General features: G+C 39.9%; 1 protein-coding gene across 1 annotated transcript; it reads left to right on the forward strand.

Moving 5' to 3' along the window:
* The first annotated feature begins 3,478 nt into the window (after positions 1-3,478).
* Positions 3,479-21,336, forward strand: Arf4 (ADP ribosylation factor 4). Its single transcript, XM_021656023.2, has 6 exons — positions 3,479-3,876; positions 10,910-10,990; positions 11,176-11,285; positions 16,966-17,037; positions 18,009-18,134; positions 20,616-21,336. The coding sequence occupies exons 1-6, from the start codon at positions 3,810-3,812 to the stop codon at positions 20,700-20,702; spliced, it is 543 nt and encodes a 180-aa protein (XP_021511698.1). The 5' UTR covers positions 3,479-3,809; the 3' UTR covers positions 20,703-21,336.
* The last annotated feature ends 693 nt before the right edge of the window (positions 21,337-22,029 follow it).

Raw genomic sequence — 22,029 nt, forward strand, 5'->3', positions numbered from 1 at the left:
AACTCAGACACTAAAGGGGGAAGGTTGCATAAAATTTGGACAAATTTAAAGACTAAATTTGAGATCTTTTTAGTGGTAGAGGTGTAGTTCACTTGGCAGAATGTTTAACATACATGAAGCCCTGGGCTTGATTATACTATAGCAAGTTTAAGGCCAGCTTGGAATACATGAGACTCTGGGAGAGATGGGGCCAGGGAGAGACACACAGAGAGAGGGTGGGGAAGAGGGCACTTGGAAGACTACTCTTACCCACTGATCCATCTCTTAAGTACTTTTTATCATCTTATTTTCTGTTAAGGTTCTCTGTGTTGTGTGATTCCCTATTATAATTTTTAAAGGCTATCTGGTTTGTTTGTATCTTTGTTTTTGCTTGGAGCTTTAAAAATTATTAAGTAGGCGCTGGAGAGATAGCTCAGTGTCTAAGAGTACTTGCTGCTGTTGCAGAAGACCAGACTTGGAATTCACTGGGAGCCTCACAACTGTCTGTAATTCCAGTTCCAGGGGATTTGACACCCTCTTCTGGTCTCCTTGGGAACCTGCATACACAAATGCACACACACAAATAAACCTTTAAAAATACTAGGGGTCAGTAGTTGCCTAGAGGTTGTTAGCAAAAAGAGGTTACGTACAAATGAGTAAAGGAGTATGGGCAAGCTTGTGTTTGTGGGTAACAGAAATATTACCAGTGGTCTCATAAGTGGTAATGTAGCAAATGTTCCTATTCAAGGTAAAGGGAAAGTCTAGAGTATATGTGCTGCAGGGGAGCAGCTGGTCCCAGTGAGGCCTGGTTGCTGCTTGGGGCTTTTGCAGGTCCAGGAAAAGTAGAGTTATTTCCTGGGGGTCGGGGTATGTGGGTAGCTTTTGTTTTGATCCATAGGCTTGTGTTATGTCTTTGTTACTCTACATGTTATTTCTTACATTGCATCAGATTTTAATTATATGCATGCCCCACCATGAACAGGAGTAAGATAGCCGATAGGTGATTTTTCCCTAAAAGTTCACTCAAAGGATAGCTTGCCTTACAGCGTGTTTATCCAAAGCCAGTTCAGGCTGGATTGTCCCGTTGCCCTGAAGGTTCCTGGTTATGTGTTTGGCCACAAAAGGGTCAGTTACTAAGAGTTGCTCAGGAGCTAGGTCAGCTTAATGAAGGTGAGGATCTCAGGTTGCAAGGTATGATATTCGGAAGGGTGTGTGTAGTTCAAGCCAGGCAGGGTCCTAGGCCCTAAATAGGGTCAAGCTATCTCTGTCCTAACCAGCCTTAGAAATGGATATGCTACAGAACATTTTTTAATGGTACACTTAAAATTGGTGAGTCATTGAAGTAAGATGTATCTTAAAGTGATTTTTTTAAGAAGTAAAAGTAAAACTCTCCTTTGACTATTTCAGTACAGATTTCTCCATTTCCCAGAAAGGTTCCCTCCCTAGTTAATCAGGTAACTGCTGACTACTGAATTCTACTTCAAATTCCTGTGCTGTATCCACATGCATGCACACATACACATACACACAGGGATAATCTGTATCATTGCTGGGGTCTCATAGTTCAGGCTAGCCTCACATATGCTATGAAGCCACTTTCTAGCTCCGAAGAGCTGGAATTACAAATGTGCTCTATCACAGACTTCAGAGATTTGTGTGTATATATATATATATATATATATATATATATTTAAAGCTAGTCTCATATTTTCCAGGCTTTCCTTAAACTATGTAGCAGGGCTTGTCCTTGGATTTCTGATCATCCTGTCTCCATCTCCCAAGTGCTAGGATTACATGCAGTGCTGGGGATGAATGAACCAAAAGCTATTATGAAAAGACTTTTATTAACTGGGCTATATCCCCAGATTTTGTGTGTGTTTATTTTTAAGATAGGGTTTCCTTGTGTAACCTTGGGTGTCCTGGACTCACTTTGTAGACCAAGCTGGCCTCGCACACACAGAGTTCTACCTGCTGAGATTTCAGGTGTGGGCCACTGCACCACCTCCAGATACCTATTTTTATATCACCTTACTATATTTATCCCTATATTTGTCCCTAGCTCCACTAATGCTACTTTGTAAATCTTTGTTACGATACTCTGTATAGTTCTTATTTGTTCTAACTTTTCATGTATTCTGGAGTATGGATATACCATAGTTTATTTGGTCATCTCCCTATCAGTGTGGTGTGTCAAATTCTCTGCTTTTTGTTGTTATTGTTCTGACTTTTTAATGCTTTCAGACAAGAGGGAAAAGATGGAATATTGCCAATAACATTATTTATGAAGAGAAGCTTTCATGCTTTGAGCCTAAGAAACAGGGAAGCCTCTTGGTCAAAAGTACCTTCCCAGGGAAAATACTTGAGTTGGTGAACACTGAGTAGAAAGGGAGGGATTGTGGGCACTATTAACGGTAAACTTCAGCAATAGTGGTAAGGGAAATTTGTGGGGCGAGATGAAATTCTTAGAGCATTTGCTTAAAGAAAAAATTATATTTATACTTTATTTTGTGATCAGTAAGACAGTAATTCTTTCTCATTACTCTGGGAATAAGTCTCAGAAATGCAGTCTTTAGTTGGCTTCTCAAAGCATTAATACTCAGATGGGTGTGGTGGTACAAGCCTGGAAAAACCAAGTTACTCTGGAGGCTGGCAGAGGAGAATCACAAATCCAAGATCAGTTTGCCATCTCAAAAGGAAAACTGTCCAACAGTTAGAACGCTTCTTCGCTCACTTGAAATCCTGGGTTCCACCCTCAGTAGTGGGTGGAAAAGCTTGGGGCATTCTCGTTCTGTGATAATGGGACTAGCGATTTCCGTGTGACTGCGTCGGGCTAGTTTTTCACCTTCACTCAGCCAGCAGGTCTGTTTTTAATCATCTCCGGAGAAGCTAGGGTCAGTTAGATGTCGCTCCAGTGAAGATCAGCCGCACTTTATTTACTATTTAATACTTTTCATTAAGCTAAGTTCAGGTACCTCTCTCTCCCTTAAAGGGAGACTCTAGAGGTCTATAAGTAAATGTAAATAAAACGTCTATACAAGTAAGGACTTTCCTTTGTTGTGCGGCTTGCTGTGAGCGGCCAGGCTACCAAGGATATTTCTCAGGAGATCCGTCTCAGCGCACCTTCCTGCCTAGCCCGGGAGAGCTCTGCTTGAAACAGGCCCATCTTCGTTACTCCACTGTGGCAAGCATCTGGGCGGCGGGCAAGGCTCGATCACACTTGTGGGAGTGGAAACCACCGAGACTCCCGGAAGGAGGAAGCCACCCAAAGGTCAGCGAGAACGTCACCACTAAGCCCACAATGCACGTCTCGCCGGCCTGGAGCCGTGGACTCCACTGCCCCTCCGGGAGGCCGACCTCTCCGAACCCCATTGGAAGTGAAGAAGCAAGGGATCATGGGAGCCTGCCCGCCCTTCCGCACGCACGGGCCAACCGTCCCCGCCGGGCCCCGCTGCGGGGAGGGCGCACGCCGGCGAGGGGCGCAGGCCGCGTGCGCGCAGGCGCCGTGGCCCGGGCGGCGTCGGCGCCGCGGGGGGGGTGGGGCAGCGGTGACGCGATTCTGTCCGCGTTGGAGCGGGCGGGCCGCCGCCAGAGCCTCCGCGGCCGCCGTGTGACGTGGCACAGCCGAACACTTAACGCCGAGCCGGAGCCGCCGCGCCAGTCGCCGAGCAGGTCCCGGGCCCGCTACGTCGCGCCCCGCGGCTTCGCCGACACGCCGGCCTGCGAGACGGGCCTCCTCTTCCCCTCCGCCCGCTGGGTCGTGAGCCGGCCCCGAGAAGGCCCGAGCACGCACCGGACCCCCGCTTCGGGCCGTCGCAAGTGCCGCCACCGCCATGGGCCTCACCATCTCCTCTCTCTTCTCGCGCCTCTTCGGCAAGAAGCAGATGCGCATTTTGATGGGTGAGCGGGGAGCCGGGAGGGGGGAAGGCCGGTGGCCCGCCGGTGGCCCGGGGCCCAGCCCTCTCCGGCGGCCGTGGGGGAGGGCTGCCGAGAAGACGCCTGGAGGGGGAACAATGGGGCGAGGGGTGTGGGCGCTCTCCCTCGGAGGCTGAGCCAGAGCTGGGCTCCCTTTCCCCGCTCTCGGCTTGGCGTGCCCCTCTCTCCCTGGGAAGGTTGAGATGTGGGGTCAGGACACGTTGGTGAAGCCCGTTCTGGGGGTACAGTCTTCCACTTCACTGTCCTGGCTGTGGGCAGCGGTCGAGGCTGAGGCTGGGCCACTCCGCTCTTCCTCCTCCCCCTGTCCTGGTTGTGTCCGCCTTGTGCACACACCACTGGTATGTGACCCGGGCCGGGAGCCACCTGGGGCAGGAAGTGACCAGGCCCACTGTAGCGATGAAGCGCCCAAGGTTTGAGGAAAAGTCCCGAGTCTTCCGAGCTCCTTTTGCTAAACTTTGCCTTGCTCTGGTTTCGACTTCATTTTCTCGTAGTACTGAAGCTTAGTCTGTGAGAACCGAATTTACCCCCGGGCTGTCTTTCAGTTCCTAACCTGAAACGTTAAACCTATTTGGCTTACCATCTTTGCTTTTTTCAAACTAATTTTATCCGTCTGGCCTGGATAATAATAAAAAGTAAACTTTTAGGATCGACTTCTTAAAAAAAAAAGTCCTAAAGCACCAGAATCGATCTGTTATTTAAAAAAAAAAAGGTTTTAGAACTGCTTCTCAGTGACAGGTTCTCTTGCCGAGCGGAGGCCGTTCGCTTGGGCATTGTAGGCGGTCTCCCCTCAGAGCAGCAGCCCACCGCACGGCTGAGTGGCGAGGACCTGAATGATGCCTTTTAAAAAGCGCCTAGAATGCTCAGTGTTGACACTTGTTGAGTGTGAGAAGTGTTGCTTTGAGCACCACTACCACGGAGCGCTTCAGTTCTGTAAGACTGCAGAGGATGGGTGGACAAGTCGGTTATTGTGTTATTCTCTTGTTTGCTCAGCCTCTTTATAACCCATAAAACAATTGTTCACGATTCATTCACAAAGCTAAGTGAAAAATTTTTTTTCACAGTTTTGCAGATTCCCTTTATGAAGAGGGCAGTTATTTTGGGAGGGCAGGCGTGTAATTTAAGCTTCCAGTGGTTGGAAATTGGCAGTGTGAAAAAGAATCTGAAGTCAAAGGGAGGACTTTGTACTGTGATAAATGGGTTTCTTAGAGATTAGCCAGTACAAGATTGTGTTACTGAAAAGTAAAGAATTTGTTGTAAATGAATTTTCATTGTCATAATGGCTAAAGGGATAGAGGGAGCAGGGTGGAAGGATGCTTTAGCACATTGCTGTTTTTGAGAAACTTTTCTGCCAATCCCAAATGAAAGAAAATGGAAGAAGACAAGCAATTAACAGGCTGTGACTAGGGAAGAGATAGCAGTCATTTTGGATTATTTGATCACTCTGGTTTGCTTTCTTTTTGTTGTTATACGGTACAAGATTAATCTGTGTAGCTCTGACTGTCCTGGAAGTCACTGGGTAGGTCAGGCTAGGCTGGAACTCGGAGAGCCATTTGCCTCTGCCTGCCAAATGCTGGAATTAAATGTGTTTACCATCACACCTGGCAGGCTTGCTGTTCGGATTTTACACTTTAGTTTAGAAATACGCTAATTTAGAAATGCGCAGTTTTCCTTGTGTAAAAGCACTCTGGCCATAAAGTCAACTTTTATGGCAACTCATCAGAGGAAGTATGCATGTCATGCTTGTGTGCATGAACTGGGAATATAATTTCTAAATTTTGGGAGTTGTTTTTCTTTTCTTTCTTGCTTTTTTTTTTTTTTTTTTTTTTTTTTGGTCTTAGTGGCTTTATGAATGAATGGTTGAGTTTGTAATTAATAATCACTTTTTATGAGCCGTATGCAGTGGCACACGCCGGTAATCCTAGCACTTTGGGAGGTTGATTCAGGCAGATCACTGTGATTTCATGCCAGCCTGGTCTACAAAGCAACTCCAGGACAGCAAAGCCTACACAGAAGAACAAAAATCACTTCCCATTCTAGTATTGGAATTCTAGTGAATGATTGTATGTACGCATGTGCTTATATGCTCATCTCTTTCCATGTGTGAGTGTGTGTGTGTGTGTGTGTGTGGTAGTGCTGGTTTTGAGAATGGAACCCAAGGCCTTGTGCATGAACTCTATCCTGGCCTAGCCCTGACTTTTTTTTTTTTTTTTTTTTTAAGAAGATGTCAGATCCCTTGGAACTGGAGTTACAGTTGAGCTGTCATGGGTGCTGGGAATTGAACCTAGGTCCTTTGGAAGAGCAGACAGTGATATTAACCATTGAGCCATCTCTCCAGCCTCCTGAATGATTTTCCCCTTCTATTTTTTTTTTTGTCAGGCTATGTGTGCCCCTTTGAGTCAGCAGCCTCTCATACACTGTTGTTTTGGTGATGGGTCTCTTGAGTTTTGAGCACACATACACCCACTGAGCTACATCTGTAGTCCTAGATTACTGTTTAGAAGTGTATTAAGAGACAGTAATTAGTCTGATTTAAAAGTCTGATTTGCTTAACTACTGCGGAAATAAAAACTTAATTTCTATACTAGCTGACCTCCCAAAATTAATTTGAGCTAATAGTTAATCATAATTAAAATATATATATATATATAGCTAATAGTTAATCATAATTAAAAAATGAGCCAAGGCAGGAGTAACATGATAGTATATATCAGCAATCTCTGCACCAAAGAGACTAAAACGAGAGGATCTCAAATTTGAGGCCAGTAATACTATGTTTCGAACACTGACAAATAAATAGTCAATGCATTATATTGAATTTAACATCTTCTAGACTATTGATCCACAGAAATTATCTGCTAGTTATTTATAAGGAAAGTTTACTCATTTGAATAATACTGACTTCAAGTTAAAGGACAACTAGTTTTCAATTTAGATTACTCAGGAAGCCAGGGTTAGAAAGCAGTAACTCTGAATTTTTAGGTTGGTCCATATCTTAGGTTCTATGATAGGTGTACTTTTGACAAATACTTAAATTTATTTCTGAAATTACTAATGTATTTTGTAGAGGAGTTACTAATTGTAACCTATTTTCTTAGAACTTGGGGAGAAGGCTTTTGGGGATGAAGTGTCTCTATTCACTGAGTTATCTTGCCAGGAGACAGGAGCTCATGTAGCCCAGGCTGGCCTGCTAACTATGTAGCTAAGGGTGATGTTAAATTTCTGATCTGAGTACGGGGAAGGATCTTCTGTTTGCTCGTTTAAAAAAATAAGCTAATGCCAGGCACAGTTGCTAAGGCTACACAGAGAGACCTTGTTTTGGAAAACCAAAAGCCAAAAAATCAAACCAAATATGCGTGTGTGTGTGTGTGTGTGTGTGTGTAATAAAAACATACTAATAAGAGAAGCTTTAATCTAGAATGATACATTTTCCATGTGTTTTTTTTTTTTTTCTCAACATTTTGTAAATCCTTTCATTAGGTAATTCTTGGTTCTGATTAAGTCCTTTTTGTGAAATTTATACTTGAAAAAGTCATTGTCACCTGTAGTCCATCCATTTCACTATTATTTACTTTATGTGGATCTGAGGCCATTGTGTACTGCCCGATGTGGGTGCTGGGACTTGAACTCAGGTCCTCCAGAAGAGCAGCAGTACTTCCCACTGAGCCATCTCTTCAGGCCCTACTTACTACATTTATTCTCCACGTTTCAGTAGGTTTCAGTCCTCCAAAATTGTTTTGTGTTCCCTTTTTATTTAATATATTACAAGCATTTTCTGTGCCATTATTTGCAGACATAATTGCTAGCCTTTGATAATGTTTTGCTAAGTAATTCATTCGTAAAAGGGAAAATACTCCCCAATTGTGTTGGGTAGAAGCAAAATCCAAACATTAATTTTAACAAAACCTAAATTTACTTTTCTGTACCTGGTAGGTCCAGTTTCTGTTTAGATGATCAAACCCTGAGGAATTAGATAAAATATTAAAATATAGTATCTGTCTAGCACTGGCTGTCCTATAGACCAGGCTGGCCTTCAAGCTGGAGCTCTACCTGCCTCTGTCTCTTGAGTGCTGAGATTAAAAGTTGTGATGTTACCACACCTGCCCCTGCTTTTTTTTCCCAAGAACACCTCATTTGGCTACCTGCACTTTCTTATCCCAGAATTTTAAAACTACACCAAGTAAACATAACATCCTAAAGATAAGATCACAGGACATAAGTACTATATGTGAAGATCACAGTCTATAAGTATTACTTGAGAGCTCTGGCAAAAGAATTAACTTTCTTACATTGGTGGGTGTTTTGTGAGACAAGGTCTTATATAGCCTAGCCTTGGTTTGAATTCCTCGTTCTTCTGTTCAGTTTTGCATATTCTGAGATTACACCACTGAGCAACTCTTCTGTTACTTTTTCTGCATTTTGTAAAATGTTCAAAATCTTGTCTCCTCTGGCCTTCAAGATGTCTCAGCACTTTCTGTCAAACCTGGCTACTGGAATTCAGTCCCCGGGATGGAATGGTGGAGGGACAGAAGTGGCTCCTACAGACTGTCTCTGACTTTCACAGGAACTGTTCATGCATGCATGTAGCTGCACATGTACACATAGTGACTCACACACAAAGTGAATAACTGTAATAAAAAGTGTGCCACCTCTATAGTTTGTCAAATTCTAGAATATTTTCGTGACTGCCCAAAATGAATCCGGTAACTTTTATCAGTCATTCCCATTTTACTCTTCACCATTCATGGCAGCCACTAATACACTTTGTTTCTATATGTTTTTCTGTTCTGGACATTTTAATTAATGGAATAATAACGTGGCTTTTTTTAAATGTCTGGTGTTTATGTCATAGTTGTTTTCATAGTTTGTGTAACATGTAGTAGTGTTCTGTGATGTTTGTGGCCTAAGGGAAGTTCCATTGTGTAGAAAGCCACAGTTTGGTTTTCCATCTATTAGTTGATGGAAGTTGGTAGTTACTTTAACTCTCATGAATAACGTTATTGTGCACATTTGTGAACTGCTCTGTGTGGTGACCCAAACTCACAGAGATCCTCCTGCCTCTGACTCCAGAGTGTTGGAATTAAACTCATAACACCCCATCTTGCCCAAAAGTAAATTTTGATGTTAATAAAGTTTGAATACAAGCACCCAAAGAATTCATAGAGTTGAAAGATCTGATTGGTTTTTGCTCCTTTTTTCCCTTTCTCTTTGCTGAAGATACCATTAAGCTACCCCCTTAGATTTGCTCGTCTTATTGATACTCTTCCACATTTGAAAAACAAACACTTTGTGTAACACTTAACCTTTCTAGGGTCTGTGAAGCCACACTAGTCACTAGTATATGTCATAATACACCGGAAGAAAACAAACAAACAAACAAACAAACAAAAAACTGCAAGCAAAAAACTGGTACCCAGTATCCACAAATGAGAGTCCAGGTTCAATTACCATAGGAATAAAAATGAATGAGTGCTTGATTCCCATCCTCCCACCTCCTCAGCACCCCCTTCACCTCCCAAATTTTCAAAGTTAGATTCCCAAATGTTGATGGGAGTAGTGGCCATGTTCATGTTGTCAAGCCTAAAGGGCCTTTTCTGTTTCTGTCAAGAGGAGCGGTAACTTTCTTCTTTGAAACAGCCTCTCCAGAAAGATGCTGCTGTTTGCAGGATACAGAGTAGAAAAAGTTTTATAGGTGGAAGTCCAACTCCTGTAGCTTTTTATTTCTCTTGTAGAAACTGAAAAAAGTCATGCACAGAAATATGAAATGGATGGATGAGGTTAAAACCTGCTAGCATTCTTTTCATGTGTTAAGTTGTTGTGGTTTGATTTAAACATTTAGTGGGTGTTTTTGCCTTAGCTAGTGCTCAGTTGATTTAGTTTTAAAATTCTGGGAGAAGTAAGTACAGATAGCCAAGTGTTCTTGAAGAAAAAAAAAAAAAGTAGGAGCAAGTGTGGTGACATGTTTTTAATCTCAGCAGTCAAGAGACAGAGGCAGGTAGAGCTCCGAGTTGAAGGCCAGCCTGGTCATAGGAGAAGCATCAGGATGTACAGGCCAGCTTTGGTACGATGTGAGTTTGAGGTCAGGTTGTGCTACATGAAATCCTGTTTTATAAAACAAGACAACAAAACTAAGAATTAGAGAAGAATATGATAGGACCATTTCCGTAACACAAATCAAGACTTTGAATTGTATTTGTGCATATTTGATGTTGATACAGGTTTAGGTAGCTGTAAAATTGGTCTTATTAGGAGACTAAGACAAAGTATAGATGGTCCCCCTTAGCATTTAGAGCTTTTTAAAAGAAAGGATTTCACTTTTAATTTTTAACTATGTGTATATGTGTGTCAGTGTGTGAGTTGTGCACATGAGTGCAGGCCAGAAGAAGGTGTGGTGGGGGATCCTTAGAGCTGGAGTAACAGGCGCTTGTGTGCTGTCTGATAGCGGGTGCCAGGGACCAAACCAGTATTTGCTCTTAACCACTAAGTCATCTCTCCAGCATGAAGAGTGTTTATTTGAAAAACAATGTGTAAATACTGGATGGATTATTTTTTGGTCTGGAGATGTAGCTTAGTTGGTGTACTGGCTTCTTCCGTTCCTAACAGGCACAACTCTCCTATAATTCTAGCACGAGTACTCAGGCATATAGAGAAAGGAATATCAAGAGTTAAAGGCCATCCTCAGCCACATAATGAGTTTCATAACTGTACTTGCTACTGTTATAAATGACAATACAAGTATATGATAAGCAGATGGTCTCAGGTAGTCCCTGTGAAAGGGTTATTTGACCCCCAAAGGGGTTGCTATCCACAGGTTGAAAGCCATTGGTCTAAAAGGAAAAATGGAAAGGGAGAGAGGAAAAAAGGAAGTGTTGTTTTGGAGGGGCAGGGCAGAAATGAGAAAAATTACATTTTGGTAATCAAGCAGTTGACTTTTACGTAGAAACTAAATTATTGTTGAATTGCTTCTTTATGTATAATTGATCATGGTGTCTTCTTCTAGTTGGATTGGATGCTGCTGGCAAGACGACAATTCTGTATAAACTGAAATTAGGGGAGATAGTCACCACCATTCCTACCATTGGTAAGAAAATTTATAGATGACTTTATTTGGTGAAAAAATAATTTTTTTTTTGTTAATCTTAGAGATGATTTTGGTAAGACTTAAAAAGCTATTCTAAAAGGATTTTACATTAAAGGGGTTTATTTTCTTGGTACCCTATTGTGCACAGTGGTCATTTTATTTTGTTTTTGTTTTTTTCCTTATAGGTTTTAATGTGGAAACAGTAGAGTATAAGAATATTTGTTTCACAGTATGGGATGTCGGTGGTCAAGATAAGATTAGGCCTCTCTGGAGGCATTACTTCCAAAATACCCAGGTGAGAAATGCTACATATTTGTAACTTTAATTTATAAATTGCATATTCTAAATTGTATGTTGAGTATTTATTCAGCTTATATTCTTCTCATCACCAGTCTCTTTCTTTACTCTTTCTTTACTCTATGCTCTTACTTGTGCCTTTGAAAGTTCAGTTATGCCATGTGCAGGGGTGCACGCTTGTAATCCCAGCACTGGGAGAGGCAGAGGCAGGTGGATCTCTGTGAGTTCGAGGCCAGCCTCCTACAAAGTGAGTCCAGGACAGCCAAGGCTACACAGAGAAACCCTGTCTCGAAAACAAACAAAACAACAACAAATTCGGTTACATAGTGTGGTAGAAGTAAATGTAGCTTTTCCAGTAAGATTTTGAATTTTCAAGAATGGATTATTTCATTGGTAGTTCTTTTTATTTTAACCTTAATTTTGGGGTTAAAACACATACCTTAATTAAGATATGTATCACAGTGGATCCAATCAGACAGTGGTACAGCTCAAGTTATCTGTGTTACCTTGTGAGGATATTTTTATATTATCATATAGGATTTGCTGGTGAGAAAGAGACCATAGTGATTGAATAGATTATGGGTTGTCAGATTTGGTTGCATTTTGGAGCACTGGGAGAGTTTTGAAAGCTCTCAAAAGTCTAGTCATAAGTCAGCATCTTGGGCATGTAAGTCAGGCAGTCTTAGTGTTCTAGTACGTGAGGTGCAGATGAGCCTCCTGCTTGTCTGTTAAAAATACCGATTGATTCAGTAGGACAAGCTTCTTAGATTTTGTACTTCTAGCAGGTTCTCCTGTGGTACTGATGCTAGTGTGAGTTCTTACAACAGCAGCTCTTAACGTGTCACTGTGGGAGGCCTCTTGGATGTTTAACAGCGTCCTTAGTGCCTGCCCACCAAACGCTCTACCTTTCCAGTCAGGTTGTGAGAACCACAAATGGCTTGCACTTAACACCAGAAAAACTCTCTAGGGACAAAATCCTTTCCTGATGAGAACAACTGTTCTAGCTGTCTTGTTGCTGTGTTCTCTCTTCTGAGTGGTGGCATTGCAGACACCATTTTATTGGGGCTTTTAAATGTGAGAAACCGAAGTTTAGAGGTGCTTCAAGATTGAGGATTGAGTAAATTTCCTAAAGTCATAGCGCTTGGGAAGCAGGAGGGCAAATCTAAGTTTGAGTCCAGCCTACTCTGGATAGCAAGTTCTAGGAAAGCCAAGGCTGCCCAGGGAGAGCCTGGCTTTAAAAAGAAGATTGAGGTGTTTTTGTTTTTGTTTTTGTTAACCTGGTCTCAGTCCTCCTGTCTTTTCTACCGTACCATACACATCAAGTCTTGTTTACTATCAAAGTTAAGAATTTTTTGAAGTAGTATATTAAATTGGATATTTAAGATCTGCAGTTTTGTGCTTATTCTCCATTGATGTACATTGTTGCCTGGTAGCAGTGATCACCAATCCTGGCTTAAGTAATATATCTTATTAAGTATGTATGAATAGAAAAATAAATATGTGGCATAATTTTTTTTCCTGAAAAATAAGAATGTGTTCACATGGCTTTGGATAGAAAACAGATTTTGCAAAAGTAAAGATTAAAAAAAAAACTTCATTGTGAAAATAGAAACTAACACAGTAAGCTCTCATGTGTAACTGGTGCAATATCAGTTATTAGGACATGGCCAGTATGTTTATAGTGCTCATCTGCAATGTGCTATCACCTTCAACTGTTTGAAGATAAGATGTAGATATTTATTTTAGGGAGTATATTTTTGAGACAAAATTGGGCACCATGTAAATCTTGCTGTTTTTTAAACGTTAAAAGCAATAGTATTATCTCTGTATTTGTTTAGAATGCTCTTTAACACATGTGAATCATAAATTTGAGATTAAATCTATTCCTGGCCTCTTTGGACAACCCATAGTATTAAAAGCCAGAGCGTTCTTCATCCTAGTGAGCTCTTGCTTGCTAGGGAAAGCTTTATGTGGCCAGGTGTAATTACAGCTTAGCTGTTTCAGCTTGCATTGCTAGCATTCCTAACCAATTCTTCTAACTCTTAACACTTAAACAAAACTAATTTCTTATTGTGGTAAATTCTTTCAAGAGATAATTCCAATTCTTTTACTTTTCTAAATAATTTATTTGTTTTTTTGTTTTCTTTTTTTTTTTTTTTTTTTTTCTTTTTTGAGACAGGATTTCTCTGTGTAGCCTTGGCTGTCCTGGACTCTTCTTTGTAGACCAGGCTGGCCTTGAACTTGAAGCAGCCGGCCTGCCTCTGCCTCCCTGAGTACTGGTGATTATAGGTGTGTGACATCACACCTGGCTCATTTGTAAAAAAAAGATTCATTTTATTTTGTGTGTATGCACTTTCTGCCTACAGATATGTAAGTGTACCACATACATGCCTGGTGCCGGCAGAGCCAGAAGATGTACTAGGGCACTAGGAACTGACCGTGGGTCCTTTACTAGAGCAAGAAGTGTTCTTACTCACTGAACCAATTTTGCTGCCCCCAATGTATTTGGCTTTTTAAGTAGTTTTTTTCTTAGAACAGATGTGTTTATTTTTAGAAGCCTAGCTTTTCCATACTGTTGATCCTAGGCTATTACAGGAAAGGACTAACTTAGAATTTATTCTTAACTTGGGCATGGTGTCTCATGCCTGTAATTCTTAGAATATCTTACTAATGTTACTTGGAACTGATGACATTATTTACATTTAGAAAAAAATGAAAATGTAATGTTAGAAAAAGAGATTGGGCTGGGAAGATGGCCCAGCAGTTAAGAGTGCTAGTTGCTCTCCCTAAAAGGCCTCCGTTTAATTTCCAGCACCCAGATGGTGCCTCCCAAGCATCTGTATCTCTAGTTTCAGGGGATCTAATGCCCTCTTGTGACATCTGTGCCTGCAGGCTCTTGCATGTGTGTGCATGTGGAACAGTCAGGCACACAAACACACACCCATTAAAAAAATAAAATTAATTATTTTTAAAAATTCTGTAAGGGCTAGAGTTGTGGAAAGTACATTTAACCAAACGCTTAAATATAATATAAGGTGTAGACTTATTTTAACTGAGGTGCAGTTTAACTACTGTTTTACTGAGGATTTCATATACTGTGCCATTTGAAATTTTTCAGAAAAGTCTTTTTCGGTTTTTTGAGACAGGGTTTCTCTGTGCAGCCCTGGCTGTCCTGGCCTTTGTAGACTAGGCTGGCCTCAAGGGGATCCCCGTGCCTCTGCTTCCCCAAGTCCTGGGATTACAGGCGAATGCCACCATGCCTGGCTTCAGAAAAGTCTTAATTAATTTGTTTCCTAATGCTACTTCTTTTGTTGTATAAAATTGTGTTATTTGTGGATATCTTCAAAATTCTTACTGCAGCCTTTTATGTTATAAATTTCTTACTTGATCATGCAGACCTTGAATTTTTCATGAGATATTTGCTTAGGGCTTGTTTCTCCCAATTAGAGAATTAGCTGGCGACATTTTAGAGCAAGACTTCATTCTTTCTATGATGAGGAATATACAAACCATTGACCAAGTAGGTTATGTTGCTATATTTAGGAATATACATGCTAACAACAAAGAAAAGAAGTTAATGAATTTGAAAGAGAACAAAGGGCTTGGGGGTACATGGGAGGTGTTGGAGGGAGAAAGGGGAAAGGGAAAATGATGTAATTATAATACCAAAAATAAATACATAATAAAATTTAAATTTAAAAGATGTATTTACAAAATTCTTTTGTTACTAATGAAAATACCTTTTCTTAAAGAATAACTTTAAACTGTTGGAAAGTTATTCTTGTAATCAAACACCTTAAAAGAACATGATAGTACCGTTATGCAGTTCTCCAATCCAATTTATTTTAAACAAAAAAACTAATGAAGTGTGTCATCTATTCTTTTTACACTTTGTGCGTGCCTTTACTGGATACATAAATCTACATAGCTCATAAATTTTTAGGAGCCTTTGTTTATTTTCTTTTTGTTCTACTGTGTAGCCTTTGTTTTATTTTTGAGACTGTGTCTCTCATAGCATATACCACCCTGGTGGAAATCAGAGTCCCTTAGAACTTGTGATCTCCTGCCTCTGCTTCCTGAATGTTGGAATCACGGAGGAGTGCAACACTTGTGATACCCAGTTTTATTCAGTCCAAGACCTCAAACTCAGACTTCTTGCATGCCAGGCAAGCATTCTACCCTCTGCAGCTCTTTTGCTATTTGCATGTTACTGCATTTAAATACCATAGGGAAGAGGAAAGGGTTACAGTTATTTCTCTTACATTGAGAAAGGTAGTCATTGGTTAATAAGTTTTTTCTGTTTTGTTTGTGTGTGTGATTGTGTGTGTGTGTGTGTTTATTTGAAGTAAGAATATAGGTTAAAATCACATGGTGTTTAAAACAGTTTTCAGTATAAGCCTTGAGCTTATCTTTGTGTTGTTTATTTGGTTTTTATTTTACTAAGAATGTCTTAGGGTTACTTATTGTTGTGAGGAAATAACATGACCAATGCAGCTTGGGGAGGAAAGGGTTAATTTGGCCTAGGCTTCCATAGCATTCTTCATCATTAAAGGGAGTCAGGACAGGAACTCAAGCAGGGCAGGAACCTAGCTGATAGAAGATGGATATTTGCTGGCTTGCACAGCCTGCTTTTTTATAGAATCCAGGACCACCAGCACAGGAATGGCCCCACTCACAATGTACTGGGCCTTCATACATCAATCACTAGGTAAGAAAATGCCCTCCAGGTCTCCCTGTAGCCTGATCTTATGGAGGCATTTTTCCACTGAGGTTCCCTCCTGTCAGATTGCATCAAGCTGACATAAAATTAACATGAACAGAAACTTTTTCTTTTTAATTTAAGATAATGATTTAAGTTGAACAATGGTTGTGCATGCCTGTAATCCCAGCATTTGGAAGGTAGAGGCTCTGTGAGTTCCAGGCAAGCTGGGTCTACAGAGTGAGCTCCAGGACAGCCAAGGCTACACAAAGAAACCTGTCTTGAAAAAAGAAAACAAAAATCACTGTTTTCTCTGTGTGTATGTGTGGTGGTGGTGATGGTGGGGAGTGCCACGGAACACAACCAGCATTGTAGGGAGTAATCTTTTCTTATGTGGGTTCTGTGGATCAAACTCAGGTCATCATGTGCCTTTTCCTGCTGAACTGTCTTGCTAGACCCATGTTGGAGACTTTAAAAACTCTTTTAAACCCTCTGTCTTAGTTAGGGTTACTACTGCTGTGATCAAACCCTATGATCAAAGCAACTCAGAACCACCAGCCCAGGGATAGCACTACCCACCCTGGGCTGGGTCCTTACATACTCGAAACGATCCAGCTGATCTTTGTTTGTTTGTTGTTTTTTGTTTTGGTTTTGAAGACAGTAACAGCCCTGGCTGACCTGGAACTCACTTTATGGACCAGGCTTGCCTCACAGAGATTCACCTGCCTCTGCCTCCCAGGTGCTGGGATTAAAGGCATGTGACACCACACCCAACTCAACAGCTGGATCTTACGGAGGCATTTTCTCATGAGGTTTCCTTCTTTCTGATGACTCCAGTTTGTTGACATAAAACTAGCCAGACGCAAGAACATTATTTTCTACCTCATGTCTAATATTCCATACTGTTTTGCTGCGTATTTTATATTTAGTGTGACCCTTAAGTTTAACTGTTATAATTTATTGAAAAAATTTCCCCTAGGGTCTTATTTTTGTGGTAGATAGCAATGATCGTGAAAGAATTCAGGAAGGAGCAGCTGTGCTGCAGAAAATGGTAAGTATGTACTTTAATTTGATCATTTTCAAGATGTATCATTTTGGGTATTGTAGTTTGTTACACATTTTAGATGTAGAAATAAACTTGGGAAACTGTATTGTTTCCAAGTCCTTAAGAATGCACAGAAAAGCCTTCTATGCCCTGACCCTGTTATCTAGTCACTTATTTTAAACTTCATATAAGTGTAACCATTTAAAACTTGAGTTTTTGATATATCATAGGGTTTTTTTTCAACTTTATCTACATTATATAATGTATCACAGTTACTTAATTCTTACCAACTTTTTGCTTATTTGGTTGGTCGGTTGGTTTCTCTGTATAGCTTTGGCTGACTCATTTTGTAGACCAGGCTGTTCTGAAACTCAGAGATGTGCTTGCTTTTGCCCAGAGTGCTGGGATGAAAGGTGTAAGCTCATCACGCCTGGCTTCTTACCAATTTTTATCTGTTCCTGGTACATCTCTTGCACTGGGAAAGATAGAAGTTCAAAAAAGAATCATAACAACGTAAGCTTGCTACTTAAATACCATATGGTCCTGGAATACATACTTTGGTACATATTTTTGTCCTTTGTCAGTTCTGAACCTGAGTTCTAATCATGAAGGGTGAATAAATGATATATATTATATAATGTAGGATGATTGGCTTTGAACAGTTTTGCTACGGGAATGGCAGCACAGGTTTGTGATTCTCAGCGCTGGGGAAGCAAAAGCAGTAAAATTGCAATTTTGAGGCTAGTCTAGGTGATAAATAGTGACAAAGCAAAAAAGAAAGTTTATTTTCTTAAAGGCAAATCATTATTTGATCAAACTGAAGGATGAGATTTACAAGAGTGCTTGAAATTTACATTGAGAAATTTAATTGGTGTTTAGTATCTTGTTTAGTGTTGAATAAAACGTATATTTAGGAGGATTGTTGAGTAGTCTGACTTTAGATGGGTAGCTGCTAATGGTTCAGCCTTTATCTTCAGCTTCTGGAAGATGAGCTACAGGATGCAGTGCTGCTGCTTTTTGCAAACAAACAGGATTTGCCAAATGCTATGGCCATCAGCGAGATGACAGATAAATTAGGTCTTCAGTCTCTCCGTAACAGAACAGTAAGTATTTGTAGGTGATGCTAACCTCCTCACTGGTGAAATTAGGATAATTAGGTTAAGATTCAGTTGCCTGTTTTTTTAGTATTATTTGGAAGTAAAGTCTCACTGTAGTCCTGGTTGGCTTGGAACCACGTAGAACAGGCTGGACTCAGAGAGAGCTGCCTACCTCTGCATGTGCCACAGTGCCCATCCAGCTTAAATGTGTAATAATTATTTCCATTGGACAGATACAATATTTATAAAAATATGGTAAAATGGTTTATAGAAAACATGTAACATACTAAAAAATCATCACTTTCATGCTTTATTTTAAAACTATAAATACAGCATTAAAATTTGCTTTTAGAAATATTAATAGTCAGGCTAGAGAGATGGCTCAGTAGTTAAGAGCACTGTCTGCTCCTCCAGAAGTCCTGAGTTCAATTCCCAACATCCACATAATGGCTCACAACCATCTATACTGGGATCTGATGGCTTCTTTTGGCATGTAGGTGTGCATGCAGATAGAATACTTACATAAAATAAATAAATCTTTAAAGAATATTGATAGTCTCGTTTTCCTGTTTTAACTTTTTTAATTTATGTTCTATATTGATGCATTAACAGTCTAAGAGTTGAATATGTAGAGATTACAGACATTGTTAATTTTGTATTATTCAAATAGGTCTCCAGCTATTTAATTTTTTTATGTTTTACTTTTACTGTTTCTTGGGGTGTTGGGATGTGAACCCAGAGTTGTTCTTGCACAAGTTAGGAAGATCAGGGTAATCACTGTACCACTGAGCTGTATCTCCAGCATAGCAAGAATTTTATACTTGGCTTTCTTTTTTAGGGGTTGCTTACTAAGTAATCTATGCCAGCCTTGAGCTTAGGGACATCCTCCTGCTCTTCTTCCCTGCGTGCAGGCATGCAATCATACCCAGGTCCACCTTTTGAGTTGTTCATAAAAGTCCCGGGACATAGCAACTGTATTTTCGATCATATTGTTTAGTACTTGTTGCTTATTAACTTTAAAACCTAAAAGATGGAGGAAGCTCTACTGATACATTTTTTTGAAGATACTCTGAATACAAAATTATAAGAAATACTGTGCCTACTATCAAGTACCTTATCATTTTACATCAGTGATTGATGTGTTGGCAAAATCCAACACATACAAATTGTATCACAGACATGAGACCATATCTTCAAAAAACAAAAGATGCTGTCAAAAACTGAGTGTACCATACTTTACAACAACTTTGCATTACCTTGTCAACAAGGAGGATACTATTTGTTTATTGTATAGCCTGTTGCAATGTCCCATGTGAATTAAAAAAAGATACCTGGTAAAAGATAGAAAATTTTCATGCTGTGGAGCTATCAATTTGTGTCCTTCCCTTCCGTTTGGGTTACTAGGGTATTTGGTATTCAGATAATTGGCAGCATGGTAAACCTACAGTTACCTTGAAATGTTAAAATAAGTTTTTTTAATTGTGAAATAAGGCTCTTCAGTTAAAAATTAATTAATTATCCATTAAATGTGGATTGTTTTCTAGATGTTTGAAGTTTTGTGGGGTTTTTGTTTTTTTTGAGATAAGGTCTCTTTTTAAAAAATACTTAGATTTTTATTGTTTCATACAAGCAATCTTTACTGTGTAAAAAGTGAAAATTTTTGGAATATCTGAGACCAAATAATCTTTAGTCTCACATATTATATGCTAAAATTATATATTTTTTAAAGTAAAATTGTGGGGGCTGGAGAGATGCCTCAGAGGTCACTGGCTGTTCTTCCAGAGGTCCTGAGTTCAAGTCCCTGCAACCACATGGTGGCTCATAATCATCTATGATGAGATCTGGTGCCCTCTGGTAGTATGCTGGTAAAACACTGTATATGTAGTAAATTAATTAATTAAATCTTTTTTAAAAAGTAAGACTATGTGAAAAGTATCAACAAACATCTCTAAAAGATGTTTGTTGACTTTGAGAACCCCTTTGAGACTGGGAATGTGGCTTAAATGGCAGAGGACTTGCCTAGCACTTAGGAGGCCCCGGGTATGATCTAGCGCTACAAAAAACAAAGTTAAAAAACATTTGCACATGTGTTCTACTTAGTTTATGGGATAATGAGAGGATCTTATGGACCAGATGAGTAGTTTGAGATTTTCCCATTACTCCTTATTATGTGGGAGAACACTTTATAAACTAATAAATCTATTGAATGATAGATGTGGTTTTAAATGGGTACAGTGAGAAACAAGAGGTGTGAGAAAATTTCTAAAGTATAGTTTTGAGTAACCTTTGTAGTTACTGAGAGCATTCAGTTCATGATCACTTATTTCCTTATGTTTATTACCGTGAGTTTATAGTTTCCATTTTGCATACTTTCAATTACTTAGTCAGTAGGGCCCTTGGGCATTTATGGGAAGGGACTTAGTACTTTCTGTTTTAAAAAGTCATTCTATATTGTTAATCTTGTATTTTCTTGTCCTTTTTTCACAGTGGTATGTCCAAGCCACTTGTGCTACACAAGGAACTGGTCTGTATGAGGGACTCGATTGGCTGTCAAATGAACTTTCAAAACGTTAAAAGAAACTGAAGATCCAACCAAGGACACATTTGATAGAATTGGTCTAGGCTTGTTACAACAAAATTAGTTTGCATCTTGGTTATTAAAGGATACCTGAGACAGGTTTGGGCAGAAATTACAGCATTTAAAACTTGTTTTGTTGCCAATTATTGTTTACCAAGTACAATGTTGCTGCTTAGCAATATGCTTGGGTTTAAGAGAAATTCTCCTTGGTGGGAAAAAGTATCCATTATTAGATTTCCCTTAAACCTAAATGCCAGGATATATAGATATGTGACACCTTTAAACAAATCTGTTTTGAGTGTTTTTTGAGCCCACACCAATAATGTTTTCAAGTTACTCCCTTGATACTTTCCTGATACCTTGATCATTCCCAGGACAGTCTGCTGATTTAAAAATGTAGCGTTCCATTTGTATTTATTTCTACCCCTTGCCAGAAAAGATTTTTTAATACTGCTTGTGCCGGCCAGGGACACGCTCCAGAACACTATCCAGTTTTCTTGTACTGAGGACCCCCACCACCCTCACATTATCCACTCCTGGATCCCACCAGCCAAACTCACCTTGATGTGGTTTGGGTTTGGTGGCTAATTCTGTGCTGGTTGCAAAGAGTTCATATTGTAACTTTTACTACTCAGCAGATTGTCTTCCTTTATATTGTTATCTTTTTTATGTTGCATGTTGCTTTTGGAATCAGCCTCTTTGCCCAGTATATGATAGTTCTGCTATTTTACTGTTTATTGATGAACATATCTTCATTAAGGATTTTTAAAAACTCATCAAAGTCAATGAATAAGTTTTCTTTATAACCCATTTGAAATTATTCCTAATAAAATGATTAAAAAAAAACCCACGATGTGTTCTTTTTAGCCTTTTCAGTATTTAAAACTGATTTCCTTACAAATTCTAGGCATGAGTGTGTCTTCCTCATAGTGGCTCCTTTTCTCTCACAAGGTGTCCCGTTCAAGCCTCCTCACCCTCAAACGCATAATCTTGCCCCATTTCCCAACAAGATGGCCAGCTGGATCTAGACGCTATAGTCCAGTGAAACCCCCGCCTAAGTCTTCTTCCTACATGGTAGGGCCAATTAAGACAAATCCCAGCTAGTTTACTAATGCTTTACGTTGGCAGTAAGCTGACCAAGTGCATTAAAGTAAGAAGCACTGTGAAGGATTTTATTTTTCCTAATAGAATACCATTTAAAGCTATAAAGTTCAACAGATCAAGAAGAGGAAGAAGTTACATAACATCAACTCCAGAAGCAGGGTTCAAGGGGCTGGTGATGCTCAGTTGCTAGTGTGCTTGCCTTATATATACTGAGTTTGA

Source organism: Meriones unguiculatus, chromosome 9 (genome assembly GCF_030254825.1).
Source record: "Meriones unguiculatus strain TT.TT164.6M chromosome 9, Bangor_MerUng_6.1, whole genome shotgun sequence".
In the NCBI taxonomy this organism is placed as follows: domain Eukaryota; kingdom Metazoa; phylum Chordata; class Mammalia; order Rodentia; family Muridae; genus Meriones; species Meriones unguiculatus.